Genomic DNA, 23551 nt, shown 5'->3' with positions numbered 1-23551 from the left:
TTTTAGTGCTGCTGGGTTTGTCTGCTGAGCCCCAGGGAAGGGAAGGGTCCTGCTCAAGAGGAGCCAAAGCACTAACACAGGTGAGCTAATGCTCAGTGTCACCAGTTGAATCCGGGTATCAGCAGAAGACACAAAGGATGGCGTATGCAGCTCAGCCTTGGGCAAGGCTCAGCTGGAGCTCAGTGCTGAGACGTGCCCTGTGGATACGCAGCCTGATCCGGTCCCTCTGGCACAGACAGTGCACACCTCCAATGGGTAAACCAGGTCTTTCTGGCACCTGAAAGTGGTTTAACACTTGCAGGCCTGTAAGAGGAGGAAGACCATGTTAGCACAGGTATTTCACCTGAGGGCTGCCTCCTAAAGAGCTGCTCAGGACCCAGTCTCTGGGGTGACAAAGCAGAACCAGTCACCCTGCAGGGGTATGGGTGGATGAGAGATCTAACACAAGAGGATTTCTTTTTGCTGATGGAGGAAACACGCAGCCTAATCCGAGTGCTGCTGGATAACCTTGGGCACTCGCTCTGCTCCTCTGGGCTTTGTGGCTCCCCCCGGCAAATCAGGGCTGGTATTCCCCTCCTGAGTGAGATGCCCAGGCACTGTCATTGCTATCTGTGCCTTCCCGGGCAGTGCGTTAAGCTACTTCTGAATTGACATATTCCACCTTTTTTCTGGCCTCTTTGATAAATCAGAGCTATCCACCCCCAGTTATCCTTCAGTAACCCCTCACAAAGGGAGCCAGGGGTGCTGTCAGACCCAGGGTTATTTTGGAGGTTAAAAACTTCACGGTTTTGGTCTCTGCCTTCCTTAGTGACAGTGATGATAGCTTGAGAATGTCTCTCTTCCCTGTATGTGCATCTGCATTTGGACACACTGAAGCTGCACAAGGCTTCTTGTACAGAAAAGGCCTTTAGCTGTTGTTGGGAGCAGTTTTACAAAGCCTCTTATTTGCATGCACCCAGTGATGTTCCTGTTGTGAGGGGCTCTGCTCTCTGCTGGGTTTGTTCCACTTCCCCTGTACACAGAGGTTTCTTTATTAGATTCCCATGTGCACATTAAGGGCACGTCCACATAACAAGGGGTCCCTGCGCAGTCCATTGCAACACCTTCCCCATAGAGCTAAGCAGGGACAGGGGCAGCCTGTGCTGGACACCGGTGAGGCATCCCTGGAGCACCAAACCAAGCTGTGCTGATGTGATTTGAACTGAGCCGGGCTGACCCGACCTGAATGGGGCCGAACTGAGCTGTGCCCAGCTGAGCCATGCCCAGCTGATCTGAACGGAGCCCTGCAGAGCAGAACCGAGCCCATTCCGTTCGAACAGAGCCACGCAAAGCCACCGGGCCGCGCTGATGGGGACAGAACCCAGCCCGGCCGCGCCGGATGAAGCCCGGAGGAGCCCCCCCCCGAGTCGGGCCGGGCGGTCCCGGAGGAGCGGGGGCGGTCCCGGAGGAGCGGGGCGGTCCCGGAGGAGCGGGCCCCGCCGCCGGCGCACCGGGCAGCGCAGCGCAGCATGTTGCGGGCAGTGGTGCGCGTCTCCCGGCTCTGCCGCGGCCCGGCCGCGCTCCGTGCGCCCTTCTCGGCCGCCGCCGCTGCTTCTCCCATTCCGGCGCCCAACCCGCGCCCCGACATCGCCTGCAACAAGGTAGGGCCGTGCTGGGGGCGAGCTGGGTCCGAGGCCGCGGTCTGGGTCCGGGCTGCGGACACCCCCGTTCATGGCGGGGAGGGGCGGGCGTTTGGGCGCAAAGCCGGGAATTCCGGGAAATGCTCTTGGGAAACGCAAGCCTGGGCGCGGCAGCGGGTGCGGAGCCCGTGTCCCGCCAGCGCAAACCGCTGCCACCGGTTCCCTAAGGGTGAAACGACACGAGGGGGCACCGGCCCCGCCGCTCCTTGGCTCCCAGCGGCCATGCCCGGGCTGTTGTTGGCTCTTGGCCGAGCGCTCGGGAAGTTCTCGGTGAGCACCACGGTGCTGACCCTGTCCCCATGGACCTGGAGGAACAGATCTGCCCCTGAGCCTCCCGCTGCCCCTGCGCAGCTCCAGCCGGGCATCGCGGGCTTGCAGGGACCTACTGAGACCGGAGCTGCTTCCCGTTGAGGTGATGGTTGCTGAGGGGTGAATTCTTGTTATGAACTTGAGGGTGTGTCGTTTGTTGCTACAGTATCTCCTTCCTATTGGTGCGGATCTGGAGCCCGAACAAGCTGGGTCCCTTTTAATGAAGCAGCTAAGGTGCTATCAGATGCTCTCTCCCTGGTTTACCCCCGGTCTGGTGCTGAGGCTTTGCTTGTTTCCTTGCAGATTTTCATCAACAACGAGTGGCACGATGCAGTCAGTAAGAAAACCTTCCCGACGATCAACCCGGCAACAGGAGAAGTCATCTGCCAGGTTGCAGAAGGTGATAAGGTAACATTCTCTTGGAATCGGGTTGGCTTCAGTGTTAGCAGGTACACGGGGATTACAGGAGAAGACACCAATGCAGCGCTGTGTTTGCAGCAGTGTCTGAGCTGTGCCAGTGTCAAGAGGTTCTTGTGCTCTTCCTCAGCTGTTGCTTTCAACAAAACCCTCTGGCTTTGCCTCTCGCCAGAGCCAGGCTGGAACTGGGAAGGGCCAAAAGGAATAGATGAGTTGGGAGGTCTGGGGACAGTCATGATTGGAGCTTGCGGGACAGGCAGGGATGAAGGCAGACACTGAGGTCCTGTGGGTGTTGTGCTGGCAGCGTGACCCGGAGACACAGTAGCAGAGGAGATAAAAGATCAGGATTCCACTGGAGAGCTGAGACCGTCCCCAGCCCTAGGAAATTAGAACAAGAGGTGGTGGTGAATAGAGTCATGTAATCATTCCTTATGGAAGGCCCTCCATGGGGGCTGTGGCAGAGCTGAGGTGGTGTTTCCCAGCAATTCTGGATTCTTTCTGGAAGCTTGTTTAGTGTTCCCCACGGGAGGGGTGGGGAGGGAAAACTCTTTGTTATTTGTTTGTCCCTGGTAGACTGGCTTGTCCTGGCAAGACCATTGCAGCAAGTCAGGACAGGGAACCAACGAGGAACCAGTTAGTGCCCTGACAGGACAAAATGATGGACGAGGGGTGTCTTATCACGGACAAAACCCGTTTAGACTGTGCTGGTGCAATCAAAACCCGAGCGAGCGTGAGAAGCACACTTCTGGAGCTTTTCCTTGATCTGAGATGCAAATATTAACCCAGCAGATGACATGGTGGAGATAACTGGATGGGATTGGCACTGTGCGGAGCTGAAATAACGAGTGCCCAGGTTGATGCCCATGGGGTGCACAGCCCAGGGGATGCAGGTGTCTTGCAGTGAGGCAAGTCAAGGCTGCAAGTTCTTGCCCCAACAAGGCTGGTGTGAGCAGCCGTGTGTGCCAGGGGCTGTTTTCTTCTGGAGACCAAAGAGAGCTTCAGCTGTGTTTTGAAAGAGTGAGTGGGGGCTGGCTGCTCCTTCCTCACCCTCTTGCCTTCCCTCCTCTGCAGGCAGATGTGGACAAGGCCGTTCAGGCAGCCAAGGCAGCTTTCCAGCTGGGCTCGCCCTGGAGGAGGATGGATGCTTCTCACCGGGGGAAGCTGCTGAACCGGCTCGCTGACCTGATCGAGCGGGACCGGGCGTACCTGGCGGTGCGTGCTGTGCTCCAGCTGAGCTCTCTGCTGCGAGCGGGGAGGGACAGGGGCAGAGACGGGTGGTTTGTGCCATTGGGTGCGACGGGGAGAGATGGAAGTAGTTTTGGGAAGCTGAAGGCAAAAAAAGCCAACGCAGAGCAGATTCAAAGTGCAAACTGAGAGTTGAATCGGAATCTGTTTGTGTGACTGCCCCCTCCTTCTGGTAATCTCATTGTGTTTTGTAGGCGCTGGAAACTCTGGATAATGGCAAGCCGTACTCCATCTCCTACCTGGTGGATTTGGACATGGTAGTCAAATGTCTCAGGTAGGTGTGGAGGCTGCAGTGACTCCTCATGCTTAGCTGGCCTGTGGTAGCCAAGCCTCTGCACGTGCAGAGGCCAAATTCCTCCAATTGCAGGGCTGCACTGGCCTGCTGGTCCCATGTGGCCCACAGCAGGAGATAAGACACCCATTTTCCTCTTTTTTTTGCTAAGAATGAGGCTGGAATTCCTATGAGTTCCCAAAGGATTTTTGTTGCATGTATGTCTCTTGGTATATACAGGACTAGTGCTACTGGAGGTGATCTGTGTTACAGCACAGGGATGGTAGGATTTATGTTATGCTAAGGCAGGAGAGAGGAATGTTTCTATTTATTGTCCATTCTTAAAATCCCGTTTGGGAAATACTTGTATTGCTATGTGTTTTACAAAGTGAAGAAGGGAGAAAGCAAATAGCTGGAGGAGGTCTCTCTTCTCCTGATGGGACACTTGTTATTCTAAATTCACTGACCAAAATGTTGCGGTTGGTAGATACTTTGCAGGCTGGTCAGATAAATTCCATGGCAAAACCATCCCCTTAGACGGAGACTTCTTCTGTTACACAAGACACGAGCCAGTGGGAGTTTGCGGACAGATAATCCCGGTGAGTAAAATGCATCATTACTTCCTGCAGCATTCCAAGAATTTGGTGTTATCATGAAGAGTCATCTTAGAAGCCTTAAAGTTACTATCTGTTGCTCATTACTGTTTCCTTCCAGTGGTAAAGGTATGCTTGCACAGCTGGGAGGGCTGTTAGGTTGTCCTCGCATTGTAGAACTATCTATTGATTTCATAAGCTCTGAGTAAGACTCACTTTGTATCTGCTGATTTAAAGGATTTAAACCCCTTTAGAGGAGTTACCTGGCTCAGAACAACAGTTAAGTTTAATGTTTAAAATGCTGTGTGATGAGGAAATAGCTGCAAAATTCAGCTTTATGTACATGATCTTACTTCGGTAACTAGCAGCAAGCATTGGGAGGTGGTTGGTCAACAACAAAGTCATCGTTACACAGTGACCTGTGGATAGTGTTATCTCTTTCTAGGAGTAGCCACATTCTGATTGCTGGGTGCTGTACTTGCATGGGTTTCATGTTTGCATTGAGCAGGAGCTGAATGTGAACGCCTCGCTGGGCTGCATGCACTGCCACTGCAAACAGGCTTGCTTTCCAAATGCCTCAAAAGAGGGTTTGATGGCTACACTGACAGTAAAGATTAATTTACATGGGGTTTGCAGTGGTGCTGAGACACCTCCAAGTAGAGTTTCCCTGGACAAGCAGAAGGCAGTGCTTGGAAAGGAGGCAGGCACTGGAGGGCAGCAAGGGAAGGATCAAAGGCTGCTTCCATAGGCACTGCACTGGTTTGGATGGAGCTCGCTGATTACTTACTGATTCATTGGAAACCCTCAAGCTCAGAGCAGCAAATACCTCCTTGTTTTTCAGTGGAACTTCCCGCTGTTGATGCAGGCATGGAAACTTGGGCCTGCCCTGGCCACTGGGAATGTGGTGGTGATGAAGGTGGCAGAGCAAACCCCTCTGAGTGCTCTCTATGTGGCCAATCTGATCAAAGAGGTGAGCGAAAGGCTGGGTTTCCATTGCTGCTGTGGTACAGTCAAACTGGTGAGCTGCAGAGCATGTGAGGCAGGAACAGAGAGGGGCTGTTTGGTCTGAAGAAAGGCTGGATTGTCTTGGGTATCATAGCATTTGGTTGGCAAAAACCCCTCTTGTCCTTATAAATGTGTATGCAAAGGACATAGATCTTGATTAGGGAAGGACTCTGAGGCTTAGGTTACAAAAACAAACTCAGGGTGATTGGGAAGTTGACATCTATTGCTCCAAACTATGCTTAGGGTGTGGGGAGGGGAGAGGAGTTGTCCTGCTGGTTGCAAACTGAACATTAACACCAGAGTGAGGTAGAAAAGGCTCTGCCCTTTGTGGGAGGCCTATTGAAACATTACTGGCAGGGGAGGGAAGGGGAAATCCTTGGTGTGTAACAGGACTAACATTGCTCTCCCCTGTGGTGAACTGGCAGGCTGGATTCCCACCAGGAGTGGTGAACATCATCCCTGGCTATGGGCCCACTGCGGGGGCTGCCATCTCCTCCCACATGGATATAGATAAAGTGGCCTTCACCGGCTCCACACAGGTAAGGGAGCACCTTACCCTGCAAGCCCTTGGGATACAGAGAGTGTCTCATTGCTGTAATACCTTTTCTGTGTAAAATACTGGAGGTGCTTTGCCTTCTAAAAGGAAAATAGAGCTGACTTCAGGGTGTGACATTTAGTTTTACTTTACGTAAGACTTACATAAGAAGGTGCCTTCTTTAGAGTACTTCCTCTTGCTTCCCTTGAGCTGCTTCAGAAGAGGAGAAACCCTGTGCAGGCTTCAGGTGTTCCCTGAGGGCCCTGACAAAGAAGGGATTATTGTTAAAGTGCTGACTGAGACCTGAAATGAGCCGCCCTGCCCGATGCTGCAGACGTAGGAGTTAATTCCTAATACCTGTTCTCCTCACCGTGCAGGTTGGGCACCTGGTCCAGAAGGCTGCAGCAGAGAGTAACCTGAAGAGGGTGACACTGGAGCTCGGAGGAAAGAGTCCAAACATAATCATGTCTGATGCAGACAGTAAGCACCTTTCAGCGTAGTGCTTGTGCTGTCCCTTTTGCATTGGCTTTCTGCAAGCAGAGCTGGGGGGAGAGGAAACCTCTCGTGTGGGTGTGAGTCTCCAACTCTGACCATATCTGGATGTTCTCACCCAGTGAAGTGCCTCTTGCTGTAGCTGCTGCATTTGTGTAGCAGCACTTCTTCACTCCCACTTCCCCAGTGCTGTGAAGTTCAGTTATCAGCAAATAAGAGCTTCCTTCAGTCTTACTTCCGTTTGTTTTTGTGTCTTTCTCTTGGTGTGTACCACTCTTTTCTACTCTTACTCATCTCTTGCATGCAGACTTATCGTTGGTCTTGATAAGCCAACATGTGCTTTTATATGGCGGTAAGGAAGTTCTAGATCTAAACAAACTTGTCCTTAATACCCCATAATGTCCAATGAGAACTGTATTCTGCCTCAGATCAGATTGGTTTTCTCTAGTGTGGGCTGCTTCGATAGACCCCCACACTAATTCAATCTGTATGTAACTTCTGTCCTACCAAAGCATGGAAAACACCCATCAGCTGAAAGGGCTTTGTGTCACTGGTACTCCATCAGTCTGCATGGTGATGGTTCAAAACACTCTGCCTGGGTTTGTTTGCTGATTCGTGTTCTCCCATCTCCCCAACCTTAGTGGACTGGGCCGTGGATCAAGCCCACTTTGCCCTCTTCTTCAACCAAGGGCAGTGCTGCTGTGCCGGATCCCGAACATATGTCCAGGAGGATATTTATCAGGAGTTTGTGGAGAGGAGCGTTGAGAAGGCCAAGAACAGGGTGGTTGGAAACCCCTTTGACTTTAAAACTGAACAGGGGCCTCAGGTAAGAGCAGGGAATGTCCTGATCTGTTGTCTCCTGAAATAGCCCTGAGTCATTGGTATCAGCAGATTGGAATGAAAGGGATCTATGGGTCCTCTTGATTAATCTCCTTTGAACTGTGGCCGTAATCTCCTTGCTTATGCAGGAAGAAGTCATTTAACCATTCTGATGGTTCCAAACCCTCCACTTGAAGCTGGCATTTAAAAATGACCACTTCCCTTTGAAGCTGGCTCTGCAGGCTGTTGAAATGAGGAATTGCTGGAGCACAGTCACATGCACAGCAGTTTGTAGTCAAGTCTTTTGCTGCCAGTAAAGTGAAGCTGATCTCTCTGTCCTGTGGCTCATAGGTAGATGAAGAGCAGTTTAAGAAGATCCTTGGGTACATTAGTACTGGGAAGCAGGAAGGAGCCAAACTGCTGTGTGGTGGCAACCCTGCTGCAGACAGAGGCTATTTCATCCAGCCAACTGTCTTTGGTGACGTGCAGGACAACATGACGATAGCCAGAGAGGAGGTGAGACTGCAGCACCCTTCTGTCTGTCAGCTTCTCCCTTCTTGCTCATTTTGCCCCCTCTGATGCAAAACCCCACAGTTCTGGGGCATTCATGAACCGCAGAACTCAGTGCTGCTTAGAAAGTGACCGCATTCAACTCCCTCCAGTTTACATCCAGGGTTCTTTGTAATACAGGAAATGATACTTTGAATGTGATGCCCATGACTCCCACATCCATACGTTAACTCCAGCATCAACCACAGCCCCACTCCGTGCTCAAAGCACACAGATTTTCACAAGCTCTCTTGGGATTTTGCAGATATTTGGGCCGGTCATGCAGATTCTGAAATTCAAAACCATTGAGGAAGTAATTGAGAGAGCAAATGACTCCAAGTACGGCCTAGCAGCAGCCGTCTTCACGAAGGATCTTGACAAAGCAAACTATGTGTCACACAGCCTGCGAGCTGGAACAGTTTGGTGAGCATCCACACTTCCTTCTCCCTCGGCTGCCGCAAGCTTTCTTGTGTGCTACCGTTTCTCTATAAGCTTGTTCTTTGATAGCCTGTCTCTGGATCCAGTACTTCACTGAATGTAATGACAGGCCTTCGGCTGTTGGTAAAAATTAGTTCTATTAGGTTTCCATGTTCCCACTGGGAATTAATGTATGGAATGGGGGTGAAGAAATCCAGTGCTGCAGCGAGGAATGAGAGCAATGGCTGCAGGGCTGTGAGGGCCAGCAGTGATTAGATCACTGAGCACATCTGTATGGCTGCAGTTGATGCTCCTTTGTGTTCGGAAGCCATGCAGCAGTGCCAGAGGAAGTTCTTCAACACCAGTTTCCTGCTGCAGCAGCAGGTTTTGGAGAGCCAGTATCTCACTGTCTGTTTGGTATCCAATGGTACTGAGGGAACAAGGAGGTGTCGCTGGTACCTGTGCTCTGAGAGAGGTGTGGGTGGCAACCTGGGTGCTTGGTGCTGTGATAATGCAAGAGGTGAATGGGTTTGATGTTGTTTCCTGGTTGCTGGGGATAAGGTGTCAGTATGGATTAACTCTGTTGTCTGAGAGAACGGAGAAACAGGGAAATCCTGCCTGGAAATCCTGCTGCAAACACCCATTAACTGCAGCAGGCTCTTCCATTAACCAGGCCTGAAACTGCAGGTGCTTAAATCTTGTTTCCATTTCAGGGTAAACTGCTATGATGTGTTTGGTGCCCAGGCCCCCTTTGGTGGCTACAAAGCCTCTGGGAACGGGCGAGAGCTGGGAGAATACGGCCTGGAGGCTTATGTAGAGGTGAAAAACGTGAGTATCCCTGTATCCAAGGAATGACCGGCCCTCTGCCATAGCTCCAAATTGGCTTTGTGCCTGTTGGTAGAGGCTGGTCTGAGAGTTGCAGTTTGTCCTTCTAATGCCTGGAACAAAATTGGAGCTGCACTTGTGAAGTCACCACAGACACAACTTCATGTAACTGAGAGCCCCATCCCTGGCAGTGTTCAAGGCCAGGTTGGACACAGGGGCTTGGAGCAAGCTGCTCCAGTGGAAGGGGTCCCTGCCTGTTGCAGGGGTTGGAGCTGGATGAGCTTTAAGGTCCCTTCAACCCAAACCATTCCATGGTTCTAGAGGAAAACCTACCTGTGTAACCTCATAGATTTTCTAATGTGTACGTATTTTCTATCTAATATGTATTCATACATATTCTCTATGTAAGCTAAATAGGTTTTCTAGAGGAAAACCTATTAGATATGTAACCTAACAGATTACCAGCTGCCTGCACCACTTGTTTAGCTGCTTCCACTGTACAGAATACAAGTGTGCGGACTTCTCCATGCATTTGTTTTGTGGGGAATGGGAAGAGCGTGTGCCTGATGGGCAGAAGCTTCTGCAGGTACCAACAGGCAGATGAACACCGGGCACTCATCACCCGAGAGCAGGAATCTGGGCAGTGACCAGTGCTTAATACTGCTCTATTGAGTTGATCCCAGTGTTGCCAGTGTTAGGAAATCCCATCCCCAGAGGCTGATGGACATAACTCCAGGAACAGAACCTGTGTGTGTTCTCTTTCCAGGTGACAATCAAAGTTCCACAGAAGAACTCCTAAAGGACAGCGGGAAGGTCTGTGCTGCTCCACGGGATGCAGAGCAAGGAATCCTCTTCTTAACACATGCAAAGCATAGGTGGAAAGCCTTTAACTCTGCGTTAAGAATTGTCTCTTTAGAAGGTGCCTGAAGGAGCTTTTGTTATAAATGCTACTTGGCTTTATCTTTTTAAAGTACCAAATACAGCCACTGGAGTCCTAATGCATTACATGGGGGTACTCTTGGTGCATCAGTATCTGATGTTCTTTCCAGGACTCATTTCAATGCTTGTCTGCAGTAGGTTTTATAGGAGCTCTTCATGGGCTTACACAGCTCTAGCCTTGTCCTGTGCACTCATCTATGTCCTGAACTGAGAGTTGTGGGACCCAGCAGAGCCTGAACCTGAGGTAAATGCTTGTTCTTGCTGCTCTCATTGTTATCTACTCCCAATAAACGCCTCTTAGTGAAGTTAACCTGGCTTTTATCGGAGCAGTTTGTGGGGCGGGAGCTCCAGTGCGCTCACAACTTGTATTTACCTCCTCCCTCAAGCCATTTTAAAGCTTTTTCTCGCTATCTGCACTGCTTTCCCCATATTGCCTTAACGTTCAAGGCACCTGCGGTGAGGGACACCTCTATGGTGTGTTGGTTACAGCGAGGGCTGTGCTGTGAGGGGGAGCCGTTGCCCTGTGGAAGCTGAAGGCGCGGGTCGCGGGCGGCCATTACCCCCTCTGGGCCCCCCTCACCCGCGCGCCACCGCCCCTCACGAGATCTCGCGAGACTTCGCTCCTTCCCGGCAAGGGGCGGGGCCCGCTTCGCCCCGCCCCTCTGGAGCAATGCCCCCCCCCTCTGGTCATTACGTCATTAGAAAGCACCCGGCGCCTCGAAGGCCCCGTGGGGGGCTTTGCTGGCGATGTCGCGTGTTTAAGGGGTGCCCGTGGCCGCCTGTAAGCCGCCACACCGCAGTAGCGGAGGCTCCAAAAATTCCCCGGTGTGAACGGGGAGGCGGCGGGGCCCGCGGGCCGTGCTCCTGTGCTGGGCGCGGCTGGGTTGTCGGCGCTGCGCCAGGGCGCGCCGCCCGGCGGGAGTGCCCGTGTCAGGGTGCCGGCAATGCCTGGCAGCCGGGCGGCGGCGGCTGCTCCGCGGCGGCGGCGGCTCCCGGGCTGAGCAGCGGCTCCGGGCCCCCCCTCCGCCTCCCCGCGAGGTCCCGGCCCGCCCGGGCGGGGATGAGGCGCTGCGGAGGTGGCACAAAGGCTCCTCCGGGGCTGCCCGTTGCCTAACGCGGCCCAGCGCCCCCCGGGCCGGCCCCGCCGCCGCCTCCGTGCTTGTGCCTCGCCGGCCCTCGGCCCCCGCAGCCGCCCGCAGCCCGCGGGAGGATGTCGGAGGATCAGGACATGGACAAGATGATCAAGGTAGGCAGGAGGCAGCGGCGCTCGGGGTCTCCCCGCCACCGGTCCCCGCTCGTGTCCGGCCCGACGGGTCCCGCTTCTCGTAGGTCTGCGGCTCTACCGGGGCCCGGCTGCACTCAGGGCGGTCACCTGCAGCGCCGGACACCGGGCAAAGAGATGGGAGCTGCGGGCGGAGGCTGCCGCGGGGTCGCTGTTGAGGTGCTGAGGCTGTGGGGAGCAGAAGCGGGGGCTCCGGTGTCTGCCTCGCAGCAGTCCGCGGCTGTGCAGGGGCAGCGCTGTCGCCTCCGTCCATCTCCGGGTTCCTGTTGGGATGCTGCCATGAAAACAAACCTGGTGTGTGGGATGTTGGTGGTTGGAGCGGGGGTGGAGGAGCTGAGCGCAGCCGGGGCTTCTGTGTTCACAGCGAGGGTCAGTGAGTTCAGTGCGCGGCTGACCGGGTCCCCAGAAGCAGCTGGGGAAGCCCTTTTGGGATAAAGTGACAACAAAACAGTGCTTTAAAGACTCCCTGCAGGCTCTTTATCTTGTGCAAAGCACTCGCTGTCACTGCCTGGATGCCTTCATATATGCTTGTTTTAATAGAATGTATGAATTCCTGGAGCATGTAGGCAAAAAGACCCCATAGATCAGCATTTGGATGGATGCCCCTTCCCTGGCAGTGTTCAAGGCCAGGCTGGACACAGGGGCTTGGAGCAAGCTGCTCCAGTGGAAGGGGTCCCTGCCCGTGGCAGGGGTTGGAGCTGGAGGAGCTTTAAGGTCCCTTCAACACAAACCAGTCTGGGATTTGCCACCTTTCCTTAGCCTTGCTATCTGCCATGGTGGGATTTGGCTTTGCAAAGCTCACTTGGGATACAAATCAGTGCAGGAGATGTCTCAACACAAGTCTTCTATTCTTGAAACCTGGATTGATTTAAAATATGAGGAGTTTTCCTCTAGAACTAAAAAAGTCCAAAGTAGGAGGAAGTCCAAGCGCTGTGTTCAGCCATCCCAGCCTGTTGAAATGATCTACTGTCTCTTCCTGCGTCATTGTCCAGCTTGGCACAGTGCAGGTGAAGCAGCTGTCCTGAAGGCTTTCAAAAATGAGGTTTTTGAAGTATTTGTGTGGTATTTTATGGGAAGGTAAAGACCTGCATCAGAGCTCTTGAGGTTAACAACAAGCCAAATGGGCTGAAGTGGTTGTGTAAGTGTATGGACCTTCCGCCCCTCTGAGCAGGGAGGGTTTGGTCGAGAACAGATTCTGGGCAAATCTTTGGGTTTGGGTCTGAATCTCAACCTAATTGAGTACTTTTATGCATTACGTTGATTTTCCTACTCCTCAGGTACTTGGTTATTGTTCACTTTGATTCATTTCCACCTGCATCTGCAGGTTGAAGGTCTGTGATTGCAGATAGCGATCGCTGTTGGAGGCAGAGTAGTTGCAAGGCTGCGTGTTGGAGCAATGGAGGTGGAATGACGCTGCTGTTGGCATTCCACTTGTTGAATGCATGGAGCTTGTCCAAGTAGCAGTCTGTGGACTTGTAATTGCCTGGAGTGGATACACATGAAGTACCTTATTTCAGACCTTTTCCCATTGGGATTCAGTGGAGGCTGAGAAGCACCTGCATATTCCCCTGAGCAGGCCTGATGCGTGTCTAACTGTGATGGAAAGCAGATCAGGCTGGGAGAAGTCTCCAAGCCCTGCCTTTCCAGGCTGTTAGCATCCCAGACTGCTGACTCTGCAGGGGAGGATGCTGAAACCTTGTTGGTTTAGGTACCTTGAGCTTGCTGAAAGGGAATTGGAGAGAGCTCTGCCTGAAACTTGTGTAATTCAATAGATTTCAAATCAGTTTATTCCTTTTGCTGACTGGAAATTAATAAGGAGTGATCAGGAGTTTCAGGTTCCTTTCACAGTGGGAGAAAAGGGTTTCCTGTAAGAAACACTGCAGATTTTCCTTTGGAAAGTGCTCTCTGGCACTGCTCTGCCTCCTCCGTTCCCAGCAGCAGCGGATTAGTTCCAGCTGACCTGTCAGCCAGTCTGAACACAAGTTCAGTGCTGTGCAGCAGTGCTACTGTGAGGTTTTGTGTTCTCCAGATGTGGAGTTCAGTGCAGGATACCATTCCCTCTGCCGCCGGCACCCACAGGACATTAATCTAAGTGAAGAGGCAAAGCAGTCAGTGTTACCAGTTGGAACAGCTTTTGGTGTTTTCACAGGCAGTCCTGTATCTGTACATGTTAGGTATCTCACTCTGAGTGTTACGAACTTCTGTCGATTTGCAGCTGTGCAGTCTTGGTGCTACATTTGGAGCTGCTGTTTCTAACTAGGCGATGTGAGCAATTCTGTACCTTGATGGGCATCAAAGGTCTCAAATACTGTATTTCATATCATTAGGAAACGGTGATTGGTGTTTCTTGATCAATAGGTGATTCCTTTTTACTTCTGAGTTGTAAAGCTGCTTTGGGGTGAAGATTGGAATCCAAATAAAAATGCAGAAAGCACAAATGTTGGCTTTTTTTATTTAAAACAATGGTAAATATGCAGAATACGAAAGAGGAAATAAATTGTTATTAAAAATGGGCTAATTCGTAGTGGTTGAACTTGTCCTTTGGGAGTTGAGAACTAGCAGATCTTATTCTCACTTCATTTGATCCGTAGATCTCAGGCTTTCCAATTCCTAACCAGCTTCTCTATTCCACTTATTCATCTGGGATGGAGCAAATAGTCTCTGTGCCCTTGCAGGAGCAGCATGAGGCAGCAGAAACTATAGTCAAGACTGGGCTTGTGTGTGCAGACAGTATCTCCTTTTAGCCCAGCCTGTGCAGTTGAAAGGGCTGCGGAGGTTTGGGGGCAGGCAGGGCCTTTGGTTTTGGAAGAGGAGCAGCACACTTCAAAGCGCTCTATAAAAGTAATGAGGATCTATTATCACTCAATCACAGTGTTGCTCTGGAGTCCTTTGGCATTTGCTTCTCCAGGTCAGTGGTTTGACTTAAAAACTTATCTTGAAAGCACATGCTGAGGATGTACTCCCCAGTCCAGAGAAACCCTTTCTCCTCTTGTTAATGCTCTTCTACAGTTGTGGTTTCGTTCCAGCTCTGCCTTCAATTCTCTGTATTTGGGTATCAGGAAAATGAAATCAGCTCTTCCCCAATAGCTTCTCACAGGTGGCATTTATATTAGTTGAATTGATAAATTCTGTGTGTTTCTACTTAAAACCAGCAAACCACATGTGATCCACTGTGCTTTTCTTCCCCTTTCCTATAAAACCTGTTAACTTAAACTTTTCCCTTCACCCCATTCACAGTAGTCACGTATGATTTGTGTGATACTGCAGACTGCGATAACGGACAATTTTTCCTTCCATATCTGTCTTTTGCAGTCTCTAATCCCTTCAAATCTCACGTCAAATATCAGCTTTCCTCTCTTGCTTTGTTTTCCAGGCTGTGTGGCTTGAGGTCTGGCTCCAGCCTGGCAATAGTGTTAATCCACAGCTATTGCAGCGGAGGCGGATGATCCCAGGTCAGGGACTGCCATTCCCAATCAGTTGAGAGCAGGAGTGTTCTCAGTTTCCTCCTCTGTAGGTTAGTGGAAGGCGTCCCTGCCCATGGCAAGGGGTTGGAAGTAGATGATCTTTATGGTCCCTTCTAATCCAAACCATCTATGAGTGAATATAGAATGGTTTGGGTTGGAAGGGACCATAAAGCTCATCTGGTTCCAACCCCATGCCAAGGGCAGGACACCTTCCATTAGAGCAGCTTGCTCCAAGCCCTGTCCAACCTGGCCTTGAACACTGCCAGGGACGGGGGAGCCACAGCTTCTCTGGGCAGTTTCTTGCAGTTCATCAGATTTCTTTATGTGTGTTTTGTTTGGTGACTGAGTTTGCCCACGCTTCCAGCGTCAGCCCTGCTCTGTTGGGGGATCCCCATCTGTGTAACAGCACATGGCAGCAGCGTTAATCAAAATGTTCCACACTCAGGCTGCATTTACATCCTGCCTTGTGACATGTTTCAGCATGATAGCCCTTGTCATAATGAAACCAAACCCTGTTTGTATGGATTTAGACAAAAGGATTACAAACATGAGCCTGGTTCATTACCAGACAAGCTAAAACTAGTCAGGCAGGGTTTAATTTACAGGATAATGATTCCAAAGGGTTGGAAACCCAAAGAAAGCAGCAAAATAATTTTCCATTGTACCTAATGACAAAGAAAATACATCATAATGCTAAAATTGGGCCGTTGTGTTCAATTGTGATTGATCATTTATAGGTAGGAAGCTGGATTTAAAAGCTGGGGTGGGAATTGCTCTTGATACGCTTCCTGTATTAAAGGTACAAGATCCCTTTTACTGTTCCCAGTAACACATTTTCAAAATGCTAAGTGAGCAGTCTCAGCTGCACAGAACTATCTTTAAACTGTGATATATTCTTAGGTGAGCATTTGTATTTACATTCAATTTTCCTGGTGTGAAGCAGAACTCCAAAACAGGCTCTTTCTGTACTCGCATCTTGCAGATGAGGTCTGTGAGCTGGGTTCTTTTGAAGGGATGTAGTAATTAATTTAGTTTGATTTATTGTCTTTACTCTCTTTTTCCCTCCCCCTGCTCCTTCTTGACTAGGAAACCTCCATTTTAGAGGAGTACAACATTAACTGGACTCAGAAGCTGGGAGCTGGGATCAGTGGTCCCGTTAGGTAAGACCATACACCTCGGGTTTGTGTGTAATCTCAGCCTGTTTCATTAGCTGTGTGACTAATAAGTGAGTACGTATTGTAAGTGTGCTAACAGCAGATGTGTTACGTGAAAGACTCTCATTATAGACAAATAAATGTGTTTACCCCATATGGGTCATAGCAGATGTGCTATTGTCTTTTCTGGGTGTGTTTCAAGTCAAATCTCTCTTCCTCTCTCTGTGTTATCCCATCTCACTGCTGTGTTCCTGAAGCAAAGGGGGAAGAGGAGCTGGTGGTGAAATGGAGACAGCAGAAACTTCTGCTCAAACACCTTTGTCCCTTTGGTCCTAGTGTCAGTGTGGTGCAAAGGTCGCTGCTCCTATCTAAAGTATCATCACTCGGGGCATTGGCACTGTGTGCCCTTAGCTATTTTTACCAGCTGTTTATTCAGATCCTCATGTGAGGCCAAAGCAGACAGTGCCGTGAGCTCTGCATCTCCAACCAGGCTTGCCCAGCATGAATTTCTAACCCTGCAGGAACTGGATGCTTTCCATGAAGCAAAACATGCATCCCCTTTTCAATAAGCACTTTTGGGAGCAGGAATTTGTGCTGGAAAACAGCTGCTTGCACCTCTTGTTTCTGGGTGCTTGACAGGGCGATTGTCTTTTGCGACCATTTATCTTCTTGTCCAGGCAATTGCTTTGTTGTCCTCATCCATTTTGTGTTGCCTCTGATCTTTATTAAATATCCCTTTGTGCTTTCTTCCTTTAGCTGCCTGGTTATATGTGAGCCCTTCCCTCTGACGCAGTTCAATTGTTAATGTTAAATGGGGGAAAGAGGGAGAAAACCCGTGTGTGACACAGTTGGTGGCCTTGCCAAAGCAAGGGTTTCCATTCAGAAACACTCTATTTACTGCAGACTGCACCCTCCACTGGGGACGTTCAGGCTGCCTCTGTGTGGTTTGGGGTTTGTCATCCAGGGTGTCTCTTCAGGCTGGGTGTACAGAGTGTGTTCTGCTTGTCTGCAGTTCCCATTGCTCTGAAGTCCTTTTTCTGCACTGCTGAAAACAGGACTTTGTGTGAGGTGTTTCTGCGTAACCTATTTGTTGTGGGAGGCTGCAAACTGAGGCTTTCAAGCTGGGACGTGGTGACAGGTGCCCTGTGTGTTCCAAGTTGCGGGCATTACTGCTCATTCCCTTGTGGAGAGCAAACTCATAACTACACATCAATTGCTTGAAGTGTCTTTTTAACGTTCTTGCTGACTGAATGATTTTATTGCTGTAATACCAGAGTCTGCATGAAAAAAGCCTCTCAAGAACGCTTTGCACTGAAAATCCTTCTTGATCGTCCAAAAGCTAGAAATGAGGTATAGTTCCTGTTTATACTGTCTGCTTCTCACACAGCACAAATCTTGCCCTTTTGCTGAATTGTTGCAATGGTCGAAGAGAGGAAAACCCCACTGATCTGCAGATGTTGCTATGCAAGGTTCCCTGGGTTTGATCCTCTGGCCTCGCTGAGCTCAGCTCCTGTAGGATGAGGTAGTGGGTGAAAGAAGGGGGTTTTCTAACTCTGAGTTTGCTGTAGGTGTTAGCTGTATAGGTACCAGTGTCATTTATAGAGCTGCATTTTAAAGCTGGTGTTCTCCCTGCATTCCTTGTAATCTGAATAGTTCAGAAAGAACTCTGTTTCTGTACATCTCACTCCTGGGTGTCACTAAGAATTGCCAAGAATGCTTCAAAATGTTCTAAATGGTGTGGGTTTATCCATGTATGAGAAACTGAAGAAGCTCATTGATGCTTTTTGTGACTTACTGTAGCGGGCAAGAGGCGTGCCAAGGTAGCAGACTGTCAGTCAGTTGGCATGATGTGGTGTGACATTGACGTGACAGTCATTCAAGTTGTCCTGAAAGGGAAAGAAGCGTTAATTGTCCTCAAGGTTTAGGCAACTTCCATTTCTTGTCACTGAGCAAATTCTCGCTTAAAATTCACAGAGAGAAATATTCTGTTTCCAAAGAGCATCAAACCTCAGCTTCATGTAGCAGTTCCAGGTAGCTTTAAACTGGGGAAAGCGCCTGTTTCAGAATGTTTGAACAGGAGATGGGGTTTCTTGTGTTGCAGCTGCTGGGTCATTGGGCCATAAAAGAAGCCAGATTATGGAATTTCAGGTTTTACTCATGAATTTTTGGTTTCAGTCATATCTCTGTTGCTACTTTAAAGCCAGTTCTAGCTTGAAATTTACTGAAAAACCCCAAAGAAATCAAAGACTGGGCTTTTTGTGGAGCTCTGCTGGGTTTGTTCCGTGGTCTGTAACAAATAGCTTGGCAGCGTATGATTTTTGTGCCTTACCTGGTCTAAGCAACGTAATGGCCATTCCTATAAACCCTTGTAGACATTTCTTATTGTGTGAATAGCTTTAAACTGGGTGTGACTGGTGCTGAGCACTGGTAGCAGCACCGGGGCCCGTGAGTGCTGCAGTCCTGGGGGCAGAGGGAGGAGCAGAGCTGGTCAAGTGCATGTCGCTGTGTACAGTAACGTTTCTTCCCTTCTCTTCAAGGTACGCCTGCACATGATGTGTGCAACACATCCCAATATTGTTCAGATTATTGAAGTTTATGCTAACAGTGTGCAGTTCCCACATGAATCCAGCCCAAGGTAAGGTTACATAGGGTGATTCATCCCCACAGCTTGCTTTCTGTGTTTAGGCCGAGGTATAGTGGAGCCTGCTTGGGGTTTTTTTTGACCAAAATGAACATTTATGGGGGTTTCCAGGTATATTTATTCTTCAGACTAAGCAAACTTGCTTTTCACCCTTTCAGTGCCCAGACCTTTGAGGATTTAAATGAATTTGCATCCTTCACTGCTGGTTTTGCATACATCTTCATTTTTTAGGGGTTTCATTGGTTCAGTCTGTGACACGTGCATTGTCAGAGACAGTATATTAGCTTCTAGCTTCTGTCTTGCTTCGATATTGCTTTAGGAGCTTGAACTGAATTGATTGTAACCTTTGAGCTTCTTCTGCTTTCAAAGCACTGTTAAAACAGGATTAGAGCTGTGACTTCTGTTGTTACCTGGAGCAAGTGAGATCCTTTTACATGATGGTGTTGCCTGTGAGCCACTGGGAAACTCAGAGTGCCAGTCTTCATTAAACACATAATGGAAGAAAGACTTGTTTCTAAATGCTAGGTTCTGCCCTGTAATCTCGCAATACATTGTCCTGCTTAAAGTGAACACAGCAAAACATGAAACAGGCTTATTTTTCATACCATAATATCACTTGGGATAAAAGTACTGTCTTCTAATTGGATGTTAGTTGAGAAGAAAATATCAGAGCTGGGAGGATTAAAGAGCTGAGACCTGTCTTAGTCTCTGAGGTATCTGATTTTGCTGTGTGGCAAGAAGAGCAAGGGGTTAGTTTGTTGAGGATCTAACAATCCTGATCTCCGCTCTTTCTATTCGTTATCCTTCCTAATTATGGCAATAAAACTGTAAATTAAAACCAGGAGGTGCAGTGGAGGATCCAGACTCAAAAGCATTAGAGATAATTCCTCAACCTTCTGCTTCAAAGTTGCCGTGATCATCTCCAGCGCCCAGGCAGACAGCGAGGCAGGTCAGCACGTCTGCAAGGATGGGTGCAGGCAGGTATATGCTGCGCTCTAAGCCAGCTCCAGCCTGGAAGCTGCTCAGCCTGTTTAATGCAAGACTCTACCTGCTGGATTATTCTTTAGTTGTGTCTAAATGGCTTCCAGGTCCAAACTGGCTTGCTGGTGGAAAGCGTGGTTGGAGCATGCATCTGTCTAAATGCATCCATGTAGACATGTCCATGGTGTTTGTTCCAGCTGGATGTGGGAGCCCAGCATGGAGAGGGAGCTGTAGATTCCTGGCTGACAATCAGTGAGTCAAATGATGCAGGGAGCTAGAAAATCCTGCAGTTTATATGCTTAGAGGCAGAGTTACAGAACCAGAATAGGCCTAACAACTGTAGGAGAAGCGAGTATACGTGTCTCTTTCGGCCTGCGTCAGTAGATGTGAAGTATGCATTATTAGCTTAGCAACTCTGTTATTTATTTGATTATTTTTAATATAACAAAATGAAATGCTTTTGAACAGGGCTCGGCTCCTAATTGTAATGGAGATGATGGAAGGGGGAGAGCTATTTCACAGAATCAGCCAGCACCGGCACTTTACTGAGAAGCAAGCAAGCCAAGTAACAAAGCAGGCAAGTCAACCCCCATGTATAAGCAAATCCATGGCTAAAGTACTTAACAATTTTTGGGTGGGGAGGGGTGGTGGGGAAAAAGGAAGCTAAAATAATCCTCAGTTCTGATCCGATGATCATTGCCTGCTTTGTTATAACCTGACAATGCCAAAGTTTGAATAGAAGCAAAGGATTTGAAGGTGTGGGCCGGTTGTTCTGGGTGGGGACCCTGGGGTCTCTGCTGTCTTTAGCAGTGGTTTTCCTGACCTGGTCTACAGAACCCTTCACCTGAGAAAGCTCTTCTCTTGCACAACCTTCCTGCTGTTTCCTCACTGTTGTTTTAAAGGTGTTACCTCCAACAGCTCTCACAGACCTGTGTGGCTCCTGAGCTCCAGTTTGAGAATCGCTCTTGGCCAGGACACAGAGCTGGTGTTTCTCTCACCTCTTGGGCAGCAGCCAATAACATACATGTGTCCTGGGCCAGTGGTTTTCAAGCTGGGTTCTGTATTTGGTGTTACGGAAGATAACAAAAGGAATGTACCACTACAGTGCATGTTTTCTGTGCTGTTTGTTCTGATGTTGCTTTTCCCTCTCCATTTCTCTACACAACTCACTCTTGAATGTTGTATTTTATAGCCTTCATGGGATTTATTGTTAGAGGTTTTGGTGGCCATCAGGCTCTTTCTTGCTTAGCAGTGTGCCTGGTGTGACTAGCTTATGTCTTGCTATAGTAGGTAGGATGATGAAGCAGAAGGGCCTCCATGAGATTCATTCCCAATGTCATTTTGGGGTGGACTCATTCCCTTTCACTTCCAAGCTGTTGGATGACTTGTGGTGTGCAGTCAGAAAGCTTGGATTAGTGGGAGGGTTGCAGGAAAGATGGCTGTATGTTGTGGTAGCCTTTCTAGGGAGCTACAGCAGAGGACCAGCAGGTTGGTGTAAGGGACCACAAGGCAGAAGGATCTTGCTATCAAAATGGCACCAAGGCATGAAGCTGAGGGCTGGAGTTGCTGTTGTTTGCTTCTTGCAGAGGTTACATTGACATTCCAAACACAGGATACATGAACTGTAGGTGAGAAGCTGCACTGGAGACAGCAATCAAATGTCTCGCTCCCACACCAATGATCGCTGCAGTGAATAAAGGAAAGAAAACGTGAGACAAGATGTTACAGCATTTGTTGTAAATTGACGTGACTTTACAAATATATCCATATCCTGATCCCTTGCTTCTCCCTAAGCTGGGGAGATAATCTTGGGTACTGAGGCTGAAGTATTGAATCTTACTTTTCTGGCTTGTGTTTGACTGGTTTCTCATGAAATGCTAATTGTGCTGTTCCCTTTTTGGTGTCATCCAACAAAGAAATGAGGTGGAAGTGCAGAATTACTCTTGGCAGTTTGTTTTCATGTCCTCTGGGCTCTTTGATTTTGACAATGGCAGTCTCCAGGATTAACGTGTTGGGAAAATCTTGTCAAACTGTACCAAAAGGCAAGACTTTGAGCTGAATTCTGACTGTGGGAACACTTGGGTTATTGAAGCTGCTCAAGTAACTCTTTGCTTTAATGTTTATACAAGTGAAGTTTGAAAGCAATGTTAAAGTTGTATTCTTTCATCTAATGGTGGTTCATCATTGTCTTAGTTCCCTGTACCAAGTAATAGTTAAATCTTGTTTCAAAGCTATCTCATTTTCTCTGGGAACGTGCTTGTGTTTGATTCTAAGTGAACAGCGAAGTTCTCATGTAATGGTAATTTGCAGTCTCCTAAGGACTCAGCACTTCACTTAGAGCTCTGTGTTTGGGTAGGATCCTACAGAAGCCAACAGGAACACTTTCAAATAAGGGTTGTGTGGCTTTGCCTTACTTTCAGTGATGCTGTTTAAGTATTTATGCCTTGTCTTTAAATGAATTGCACTTTGAAATGTACGGTCTGTAGAGCTTTCATGGCTGGGTTACAGGTTTCTAAACCACAGCAGTGTAAGAAGTCATCTTTGAATGAATCAAGTAATGCATTTCTGTGTAATATCCCATGAAATGAGTAGATTCCAGGCAGTACCATCAGGAATTAGAGATTAAAACTGCCTGAATGTTGACTCTTAAGCCAGAAACAAATGTGATAAAATACTCGCTGAAACGTTGAAGCAAGAACTTGCTGCTCACTGTCAAACAGAATGTAATTGCTGGAGAGGGTGCAAGCAAGTGTAGTGACCTTTTAAGTCTAGCATAGCGTGTAAAAGCATCTATGTCATGATCGGTGTCACTTCTGGGGGTCAGTGATACGCAGAGTCAGTCAAAGTGAGCTGGTTGGGAAGCTCAGTACAACTTAGCTTTTATTTCCAGTTTGCTTTGAGTGGTGGATTTCATTTCCCAGTCGTGGCTCTCCTGCACTGATGTGCAGGATGGCCAGGCTTGTCTTAACTCTGCATTGTACCCAAGTGGAGCGAGCAACATTTGGGCTCTAAGCTATGTTTGCAATGTTCTTTTTAAAGCTAAAATAAGTGTCCAGGCTAAAGGAGGAGTTCTGTAATTGTGGTTGATTTATTGTGCCCTTTTTCAGATAGCTTTGGCTTTGCAGCATTGCCACTCACTAAACATTGCACATAGAGACCTCAAGCCTGAGAATCTCCTCTTCAAGGATAACTCTCTGGTAAGATGAAGCCTTGGTGTTCTTTTTTTGCTGCTGAATTCTGTAAAATGGTGGTTTTCAGAATAGTTGCAAAATGACATCAATGCAATGTGGTGGTGACAAAAATTGAGGAGCTTTTTGGCTTTGTGCTCTTCCATACTCTGGTCTGTTTGGAGTACAGCCTGTGCTGCTGCTGCTGCTGTTAAATACAGCTCAGGTTCTCCACCCCAACACAGAATCCTGTTTTGATGATAAGAAGATCCACTCTGCCATGTTTGCTCCCTGGGTGTTGTTGGGATGTTCTAACATACAGTATAGGTGCTTTGGCATATCCAAGCTCTTGCCCTTTTCATTCTTCTGCTCGTAACCACCCTGCATATGCAGTGACACCCGTGCAGTGTACTTTCCAAATCAGAGGGGAACTGCTTTAGACTGAGTGCCACCAGGGAAACAAAAATGATTGTTTCAAAGATCAATTTATGATCTTTTAGCTGCTCCGTGGAGTGGTGAGGGTATAAATACAAAAGAGGAGAACACGTGGCAAAGGTAAGGTGAGAAATATGCATTAGAAAAGCTGATACAATGAGATTTTGTAATGAAGCCTCTTCTCCTTGTTTCAGGATGCTCCTGTTAAATTGTGTGACTTTGGATTTGCCAAAGTAGACCAAGGTGACTTGATGACACCACAGTTTACTCCATATTATGTAGCACCTCAGGTAACCAGCGATTACAGTTCTGGGCTGAAGGGGTGTCATGAT

The 23551-nt window shown here is 48.9% G+C and overlaps 2 protein-coding genes across 7 annotated transcripts in view; both read left to right on the top strand.

Annotated features, from left to right (window-relative positions):
• Window positions 1-1451: 1451 nt before the first annotated feature.
• ALDH2 (aldehyde dehydrogenase 2 family member) lies at window positions 1452-10417 on the top strand. Its single transcript, XM_080628276.1, has 13 exons — window positions 1452-1640; window positions 2292-2396; window positions 3477-3617; window positions 3845-3924; window positions 4409-4520; window positions 5356-5484; window positions 5945-6058; window positions 6432-6534; window positions 7188-7372; window positions 7717-7881; window positions 8180-8337; window positions 9045-9159; window positions 9923-10417. The coding sequence occupies exons 1-13, from the start codon at window positions 1509-1511 to the stop codon at window positions 9953-9955; spliced, it is 1572 nt and encodes a 523-aa protein (XP_080484402.1). The 5' UTR covers window positions 1452-1508; the 3' UTR covers window positions 9956-10417.
• Window positions 10418-10817: 400 nt separating this feature from the next.
• The window catches only part of MAPKAPK5 (MAPK activated protein kinase 5), a 25477-nt gene continuing 12743 nt past the window's right edge, over window positions 10818-23551 (top strand). For 3 of the 6 annotated variants that reach the window (XM_080629026.1, XM_080629028.1, XM_080629027.1), the window contains exons 1-8: window positions 10818-11341; window positions 11425-11746; window positions 15928-16001; window positions 17270-17345; window positions 18533-18630; window positions 20086-20194; window positions 22725-22814; window positions 23414-23509. In XM_080629026.1, the coding sequence (XP_080485152.1) occupies window positions 11495-11746; window positions 15928-16001; window positions 17270-17345; window positions 18533-18630; window positions 20086-20194; window positions 22725-22814; window positions 23414-23509 (795 nt within the window). In that variant the 5' untranslated portion in view covers window positions 10818-11341; window positions 11425-11494. The remainder of the gene's footprint in view (window positions 11342-11424; window positions 11747-15927; window positions 16002-17269; window positions 17346-18532; window positions 18631-20085; window positions 20195-22724; window positions 22815-23413; window positions 23510-23551) is intronic. The other 3 variants (XM_080629030.1, XM_080629029.1, XM_080629031.1) reach the window with 2 other exon arrangements.

This window comes from Psittacula echo, assembly GCF_963264785.1.
Source record: "Psittacula echo genome assembly, chromosome: 13".
NCBI lineage: Eukaryota > Metazoa > Chordata > Aves > Psittaciformes > Psittacidae > Psittacula > Psittacula echo.
This window is presented reverse-complemented; position numbering and strand designations above follow the sequence as displayed.

Excerpts from the sequence above, each read along its gene's own strand:
- ALDH2 (XM_080628276.1), top strand. The coding sequence starts at position 1,509 with ATGTTGCGGGCAGTGGTGCGCGTCTCCCGGCTCTGCCGCGGCCCGGCC. Across the intron at positions 5,485-5,944 it reads TGGCCAATCTGATCAAAGAG|GCTGGATTCCCACCAGGAGT; the intron begins GTGAGCGAAAGG and ends GTGAACTGGCAG. Across the intron at positions 7,373-7,716 it reads AAACTGAACAGGGGCCTCAG|GTAGATGAAGAGCAGTTTAA; the intron begins GTAAGAGCAGGG and ends TGTGGCTCATAG.